This window comes from Chenopodium album, chromosome 26, assembly GCF_948465745.1.
Source record: "Chenopodium album chromosome 26, dcCheAlbu1.1, whole genome shotgun sequence".
Taxonomy (NCBI): Eukaryota; Viridiplantae; Streptophyta; class Magnoliopsida; order Caryophyllales; family Amaranthaceae; genus Chenopodium; species Chenopodium album.
Genome location: NC_137859.1, coordinates 13034895 through 13043812, shown reverse-complemented (window position 1 = coordinate 13043812; position 8918 = coordinate 13034895). Strand labels below are relative to the sequence as shown.

Sequence of the window (8918 nt, the reverse complement as noted above, 5' to 3'; positions counted from 1 at the left end):
ACACCATTTTCCATTTCGATTACTTCCAGACCTCCTTTTGGATTCCACATTCTATTGACCCTTTGATTCATGAATTCAGCTCTAATTTTTATCCCAAGACATTTTCCAATTAGCGTTAAACTCCATGGTTTTCTAAGCTCCTGCAATTTGTTTTTCTGGAATTTGACAGCATGGATGTGTGTTGTGGGATCCTCCTCTTCATCATCCCATTCTTGTGAGGCGATCATAATCTTTCTTGCTTCCTTGAACCACTGGGATGAGCTTGTAACAGCTTCTCGAAATGAGCTTGCAGTCTTTCTTGGCACACTGTTGTTCTGCTTTTCTCCTGTAACAGCTTCTGCCAAGTTGTGAGTTGCTGTTATTACTCCCTGTTCCTGCTCTTGCATTGTCTCTTGTTGCATACTCCCTTGCTCGCTTCCTTGGGTAATTTCCATGTCTGCAATAGATTGATTTGGATTATCTGCCTCCATTTCTAAATCAAGTCTTGTGACTGACCTGTTGATTAAGTCCACCTCCTGAGTAGGCTTTATTTCTATATCTGTAGATACTTCCATAATCCTTGTAAACACAATGGACTAAACGAACGGAATTGATTAAAAGAAAGAAACTATAATGCTAATCAAATGCCTAATGGCATCTGAAGGGAACACCGACTTACTCCCTGCTAGAAGGAAGCTCCCGGAGCTCCAATCACTCTTGTGATGGAGGTGTTCTCCGATGGCTTAGGTTCTAGAGAGAGAAAGTATTCATGCAAAAAAAGCAAGAGGAATCCACAAACTTAACACACTTTTGTCAAAGCATTGTAGTATTAAAGTTACATTGTCTAACTAGACAATAGAGTGGTTGATGCGTTATAAGTAGTGTTGGTGGAGTAGGTAGGAAAGAGAAATAATAAAATATTTGTCAAAAGTTGGATTAGTGGGAGAGAGAAACTATAAAATAATGATGGGATCTTTCCTAATATAGTAGTGTTACAACTAATATGAAACGACCAAAAATAAAAAGTGTTGCAACTAATGCGAAACGGATGGAGTAAACCGTATGTAAATCTATTTCATGAGAGTAAAAAATTATTTAAATCTTGATATTAATAAAAATTTATAATGATACGACGTAATCATATTATTTCTGATAGATTACTGATAATTAATCGTTAAAGTTATAAAAGTTTGACCCATAATTTAACAAATGGAATAAAAAAATTAAGGGAAGAAGAGAGTATAATTACTACCAATTTACCAAACCGAAGAGATTTGAATTTCGTACGTCATTATAGACGTAAGATGCCGCTAGAAAAGTCAAAGTAAACCATACTAGAACATGTGTTTTTAAAAATTGAAAAAGAAAAAGAAGACAACGAATAACACAAACAAACCAAATAAAAGTTACGTGGAGACTTCTAGACACTCGTAACTCCAACTATAAATATTCTATTTGTGATTACACATTTTTCATCGGCGAAACAATCAAAGCTTTTCTTCTCAAATTTTGATCTTACAAAAATTAAGGCATAACAATTACTTGCTTCGTTCTAGCATTAGACATGGGAATTAAGATTCATGGAAGCCCTTTGTCCACCGCCACCCTCCGTGCCGTGGCCGCGGCTCATGAGAAAGAACTCGATTTTGAATTTGTTACCGTCGATATGAAATCCGGTGCTCATAAACAAGAGCCTTTTATCTCCCTCAACGTAAGTTTTTATTAAATCCGATCTCTTTTGTATGACCTTTTATTAATGAATTGATTTTATTTTTAAAAAATAATAAAATTTGTCGGTGTGGAACCGATCGTTACATCTTTTATCTGTTAAATATAATTTTTTTTGTTGGTGCTTATTTAATAATTATTTATGATTATATTATTGATTGTGCTTTATTACTCCATACTTCTTATGTTTTGATTTCTTATTAATTGACTTAATTTATTCCCTCTATGTTTCAAGACTTCAACTATTTTTATTTTCTTTTTTTTTTTTGAAAAAATTTTAAGTTAATTAATTGCTTAATTTAGACTGTGTGAATTTACATATTATATTCTACCGGTACATAAATTAATGTTGTTGTTTTATACCTAACTAAAATTTAAAATAAAAATCAAGTAATTTTGTTTAAAATAGGAATTAGCTAGAATTTAGAACAGACTCACATAAAGAGATTAGGAGGATAGTAATTCTTCCAGTGTCATACTTTTTTTCTAGATAAAGGACCAGAGAAAAACATATGTTACTCATCAAACTTAAATAACTTAAATATCATCAAACTTAAATAACTTAAATAACTTAAATAATATGAAACGGAGGTAATAATGAACTTACATGCTTTCTATTCACAACTTATTCGTACTTTTCTAAATTTATCTTGTTTAAAAATTCTTATTTCAGTGTATTTAAAAACTGATTAACCTTGATCAAAATAAGTGGGAAAATAAAGTGAACTAAACAAGGTTTAGAAAATCACTTGCAATTGATGTTCATAAATCATAACGTATTACGGATAGAGTTACAGAAAAATTGACACGTTTTGACAACGACTTAACTAGCTGTTTAACTTTGACTTGTACACCTAATTTGACCATTCTAATTCTCTATTTTGTTAAAGACAGTTTCACACTATAGTTTTAGGAGGTTAAGTGAAGTCTGAGTTTAAGGAAATTGATTTTGGCACACCCTCAATTGATTTTGGCACACCCCTTATGTGGGAGCACAGTTTTCTATGCTCTTCTCACATAGGGGTGTGCCAAAATCATTTCCCTGACTTTAACTTCGTAAAATAAGATGCAAGTGGGAGTGATAGGCAATAAAACCTAAATAGTTCTCACTATAAATATTAGTGAAGTAATAATGTAATGTAATATATAAAATAATACTTCGTATCATTCAGTATTCAAAATACATATGCAAGTGTAACACTTAAAAAAACAAAGGAAGTACTCCGTGTATTATGGCCTTATGGGTAATTTAAGTTGCGCATTTAATTAAAGTTTTATCGTAGAGTACTTGTATTTTGACTATTTTTTTCTTCATACTTTTGAATTGTTGTACATTCAAAATCTTTTAGAGATTTGAAAAGATAAAGGATGATGTGTGGTTACATCTCAGTCAAAGATTGATTAGTGGTTGTAATTGGTAAAGAGAAAATACCATTGTATAGAAAGTGATGGGAGGAGTGGTGTTTTGTTTATAAATTTAATTTTAAATTATTATATTATATTATACACCATTATGATTGATGAATAATCAATTATTTAATACCCCACCTTCTAGACTATTTAATCCTTCTGGATTTTCTTTAAAAATGATAACCCTCAATTTATAAAGTTATGTGACAGATTATTGTTAGTTAACGCCTAGTAAACTGAGTTTGTAATTTAGTAATTTACAAATAGAGTCATGTTTGACAAACATTCTCCAATTTTATCTAGACTACAATAAATTGTGAAAAATTTTTAGTGGTCGTTTGAAATATGACTATCATAATGTTTTAGTGATTGTGAATTATTTGAAACAAAAACAATAATCATTCTAACCTTGAGGGGACTTGTTTGATTCGCAATCATTGAAATAGGCGTGTTTGCTGGTTTTAAATAGTCTTCATAGTTTCGATTTTGTTCTGTAGAAGACACTTGATTTACTTGTTTGTATGTCGTATATAATTGCAGCCATTTGGTCAAGTACCTGCTCTCGAGGATGGAGATGTCAAACTATTTGGTAAGACACTATACCTAAACAAATTAAACACGAGTTGTGACGATTTGATTAGTTGTTCTCACGCTTTTATATGAAATGTTCATTTTTGAAACAGAGTCAAGGGCCATTACAAAATACATAGCATACAACTATGAAGGCAAGGGAACTCCTCTTGTGTACAACAAAGGAAAGGAAATGGCCGACCTAGCTGTTTGGATGGAAGTCGAGGCTCACCAATTTGACCCAGTAGCCAGCAAACTCGCATGGGAGCTTGTTTACAAGAGCATGTTCGGCCTTCAAACCGACAATGCTGTAGTTGAAGAGAATGAAGCTAAGTTGGTTAAGATACTTGATGTTTACGAGGCTCGTTTGTCTAAGTCCAAGTACTTGGCTGGTGATTCCTTCACTTTGGCTGATCTTCATCACTTGCCTACCCTGCACTATGTGCTCGGTACCAAAGAGAAGATGTTGTTCGATGAACGCCCTCATGTGAGCGCTTGGAGCAAGGATATCTTGGCTAGGCCCTCTTGGGTAAAATCCTTGGCCTTGCAGAAACAAGCTTAAGGCATGCTATAATATAATCGGCGCGCTGTGTACTGTCCTGCTGTATAAGAGTGTAATGCACCCAGTCTTATGTTGGTGTTCTGCTTTCTATGTGGTTGTAATGTTTGTGAATCCGGCTCGATCTGTTCTTATGTAATAATAATACCTGAGTTTTTTTTGCTACAAAGGTCTTCTTATGAGATGAAAAGCATGCTTAATCTATCAATTTCACTATCAACTGATTAAGTATTAATTTGGTTTTTTTGGTCTCTTAGCCACATTATTTGCTGTTTTTTTTAACTCAATAGTTGTCCCCGTGTTTACTACATGGCTATGAGTGACAACAGGGCGGATCTAAGCTAAAAATAGGGATATTGCATATTGTATGGAAAATATGTATGTATGAGGAAATGAGTAAAATAAAATAATTATTTTAATTAAAAATAACTGTAAAGTAACTATGAAAATGCCTAAATAAAATAACTAACGTAACAATCGCTGATGTAGTGTAAGTAGTATTTATTAGAAGAAAAGTAAACATAAATGGTGATCTATGGTTAAACATGAAACGATTAATTCTCCTATGACAACTCTTAAGGTATACATGATCACATATTCACATCCAAATATCCAATGAAATATCAAACGGCATCCTTTGTTTTATAGTCACATTGTGTTCATCTTCTAGATTTCAGAAATTTGGTGGGCCGGGGGCAGGTAGATGTAGTATTGAATTTGGTGATCAACCACGAAAAAAGATAACGACAGATGGTATGATATTGTACACTTAACTTGAACTTGTATAATTCAAAATGACTTTAATAATTCAATATTGCTCAAAGTTTAAAATCCGGTTTACTGTAATATACTTTTTTCATTTCAGATTAAATTATATGTTAGGCTTTTTTCGCCATATAAATATACTAAGGGACTATTCACTTCAGCTTAATTTCAGTTTAGTTCAGTTCAATTTAGCTCAATTTAGAGTTTAATTTCCTTCTTTCATAAAATATTCATTTCAAATATATTCAGTTCAGTTCAGCTCAGTTTAATAAATGTGAACAGGCCCTAAAGTCTTATTTTATTGCCAATAAAAAGTGGAGGAAATGCAAATTCATGGAAAATATTAGTATGGATACTTGTTAGGTTGACCAAAAAACAAACAAACAAAAAAAAATACAAATATAGAAATTTAAAATTCATGGGAATTTCTACATCCCACGTTCCCACATATCATTAATTGATTTTTGAATGGAACATTGCTAGGCTTATATGTAATTTATGTTCTCCTCTGATGTGGGCTTATGTTTAGCCCAATCAATATAATCAATTATAAGTTGTATTATAGGCCTGTTCACGGATCGGATATCCGATCCGAAATGTGATTTGAAAATTTCGGATATTCGATATTCGGATATCCAAAATTTTCAGATCGTATGCTTCGGATATCCATTATCCAATATTAAGTAAAATTGTTATGATTACTTTCTATATTTCACTAATTTTACTGTTTCTATATCGATAAGTTGTACAACATGATTTAACAAAATAGCAGTCCTTTTTGCAACAAATATTATCATCAAATGTATTAAGTTTATATGAGCAATTTGAAAATTTTATATATATTTTACTATTTTAGGCTTTATATTTCGGATATCTATCTCCGAAATTTTGAAAATTAATATCCAAATCCGTATCCGATATCCGCATTTTCGGATCCTAAATAAAAACTCAGATCGGATATCCAAAATTTCGAATCGGTTGCAGATTGGATTATCGGATCCTCGAATAGTTTTGTACAGGACTAAGCCGTAAGGTCAAATTATGATTATTATTCCCATTGTTCTTTGTACTGTATTTGTTATATTTTGACTTTTCTGGTCCATTAACTTTGACTATAAAAAAATTCTATTTTAAGGATTAAAACTATATCATGTTGGGTTTAGTCATTACTTTGTACAGAGTATTTTTTTTATTGTTATGTTCTTTTTTTTTTTCAAACCTGTATTAATTTTTGCTCACCATGCATTAATACAGTTTTAAATCCTTTTTATTTTTGTTAATACTTATCATATCATAGTCAAATTCACAAATTCTTAGTATATGGTTGGTCTCACCGTGTGGCTAACCATCATGGGGTTACTTCGTTAGTTTAATTAGAGGTTACTCGTTAGTGTAATTAAGGGTTATTCGGTCGGTGTTGCAGGGGTTACTCAGTCGGTTTTATAGTTGTTACATAGTTAGTATTATAGGAGTTACTCAGTTTGTATTACGTACAGGGGTTACTTGGTTAATGTTATAGGGGTTACTTTGTTCTTTTACAAGTGATCAAAAGGTGTGGCCAGCTGCACACAAAATGTGTTTAAAAAATATTATTTGAATAAGGTAAAGAAAACATGATTTAGTTTTACATTTTTTTTTTTTTTTTTTTGGGGGGGTTTAAAGTTTGTATGTAATTATAAATCTTGGGCTCAACTTAGATGCTCTAGGGATCTGCACCATTACAACCTCGATCGAAATATCCAAAGTCAACCCTTTATACCCTATATTTCCTCTTTGTAGTTTGTACACACTTTGATCTAGTCTTCTTGCTTGCTTGTTTAGTCTTAGCTCATAAATGGGGATCAAGGTCTATGGCAGCGATTATCCAATAACACCAAACGTGATGCGAGTATTAGCCGCTGTCTACGAGAAGGAGTTCGAGTTTGACTATGTTCCGCTCGACATGAAGTCCGGTGCTCACAAGCAGATGCCTTATCTTTCCCTCAACGTGTGTACTCGTTAATTTGTTAATTTTCGTGTTGATTGTGTAGTTTGAACTAATGATTTGACAACTAAATTAAAACAGATAGAAGGTATAATTCATTAAATTCATTCTTGTACTTGTGCTTTTAATGTGTTTTTTATTAGATATCTATGCATAGAGAGGTTAACTATTACAACTTTTACAAGTATATGTTAATCTATATGCTCCTGCTTTTATATGTAATCTTCTTAGGTCTCAATTTTTAAAATTTTATTATATCTTTGATCTACTAAACAATTTTCTTGTAGTTCATATAAAATAAAACTATATGTATGTGAAAACAAGCTACAATGAAATAAATGTATCACTCATTATTACGATGATCAAGCAGATGATCACTTTATATTACCTCATTCATATAATAACATAAACCATTATTAGCATTATAAGTATGTAACTATGGAAGTAATTCAGCTATGTAATTTAATGAAAAATGGCCGACCAAAAACTTAATAAAAGTCTTACCATCTTAGTTAATTAAAGTCTTTTGGGGGTAGTACTCAAGACAAATCTATAAATTACAATTGTATGATGATCCTTTGTGACTTTAATTACTAATTGTACACTCCAAATTCAGTAGTTAATGTAACTAGCTCATACGTATATAATTACTTTTTCTTTCATGTAAATTGCAGCCATTTGGTCAAGTTCCGGCTCTTGAAGATGGAGACATCAAGCTTTTTGGTAAGCATTATACGAAGTAGATTATATGAACAATCGATTGATGTCATCAATGTTCGTTTGAGACCCTATATATGATTCTTGAGCGTGCTCATTCAATTTAGCCCGACTTGTCCAATAACCAGGCCTAGCTATTTCGTACTAATAGTTTGTCCAATAACCTGACTTTCTCCCTTGTAGCTATATTATTTGTGCATAATTTAAATAATCATTATTTGTCGATTTAATTTTCAGAGTATATAATAAGTACTCCCTCCGTCCCTTAATACAAATCCTCTTTCTCTTTATTATGTGAGTAATAAATGTTAGAAAGAGGCTTTGTATTAAGGGACGGAGGGAGTAATAACAAACACTCAATTCTAACAAACTAGCTACTTGGAAAAACAGAATCAAGAGCAATCACAAAGTACATAGCAAATGAATATGAAAACAAGGGAACTCAATTATTTATCAAGGATATAAAGAATATGGCACTTCTAGAAGTTTGGGTAGAGAGGGAAGCCCTTCATTTTGATCCAGTGGCAATCAAACTAGGTTGGGAGCTTGTTTATAAAAAGATATTTAACATGGAACCCGACATGGCTGTAGTAGAAGAGAACAAGGTTAAGTTGGCTAAGGTCCTTGATGTTTATGAGGCGCGGTTGGCTCAATCCAAGTACTTGGCTGGCGAAGCCTATACCTTAGCTGATCTACATCATTTGCCTATTGTACACTACTTGATGAACAGCCAAGTTAAGCAGCTGTTCGAGGAGCGTCCTAATGTTAGTGCTTGGTGCAAGGATATCTTGTCTAGGCCATCTTGGCTAAAAGTTGTGAATTTTCATGAAAATCTTCAGAGATAGATTTTGCTGATGATGAAATGTTGCTGTATTTTGAGATCACTATAATAATTCATGTCACAAATAATACTTCGTATATGTTTATATATCATCCGACTTTGTAAAATCAGTAAATCAGTCTTATATATCATTAGGCCAAATGACCAATAGGCCTTTTGTTTTTTGGTTGCAAGTGTTGCTGCTGCTGCTGCTGCTGTTGTTCATGATTCGAGCAATTGCTTAATTTGGACTCTTTCCTGAGATCGGGAGATTACTAGTACCGTGTACCTTTCCAATTTTCAATGTTTAATTTGAACTTATCGTTATTCTTTCATCATTGGCATCCATACTCCATCTGTCTGTATTTAGTTGACATACTTTAACT

The 8918-nt window shown here is 32.5% G+C and overlaps 1 protein-coding gene and 1 pseudogene across 1 annotated transcript; both read left to right on the top strand.

The window, feature by feature from the left end:
* Positions 1 to 1409: 1409 nt before the first annotated feature.
* Positions 1410 to 4481, top strand: LOC145618664 (glutathione S-transferase-like). The gene is made up of 3 exons (XM_081673440.1): positions 1410 to 1690; positions 3658 to 3706; positions 3801 to 4481. The coding sequence occupies exons 1-3, from the start codon at positions 1544 to 1546 to the stop codon at positions 4247 to 4249; spliced, it is 645 nt and encodes a 214-aa protein (XP_081529566.1). The 5' UTR covers positions 1410 to 1543; the 3' UTR covers positions 4250 to 4481.
* Positions 4482 to 6839: 2358 nt separating this feature from the next.
* On the top strand, positions 6840 to 8557 carry LOC145616837 (glutathione S-transferase pseudogene; annotated as a pseudogene).
* Positions 8558 to 8918: the final 361 nt, after the last annotated feature.

What these genes read in the sequence shown, in the direction of transcription:
- LOC145618664 (XM_081673440.1), top strand. Translation starts at nt 1,544, where the DNA reads ATGGGAATTAAGATTCATGGAAGCCCTTTGTCCACCGCCACCCTCCGT. An exon ending in AGCCTTTTATCTCCCTCAAC is followed by an intron (nt 1,691 to 3,657) that starts GTAAGTTTTTAT and finishes ATATAATTGCAG; the next exon opens with CCATTTGGTCAAGTACCTGC. An exon ending in TGGAGATGTCAAACTATTTG is followed by an intron (nt 3,707 to 3,800) that starts GTAAGACACTAT and finishes TTTTTGAAACAG; the next exon opens with AGTCAAGGGCCATTACAAAA.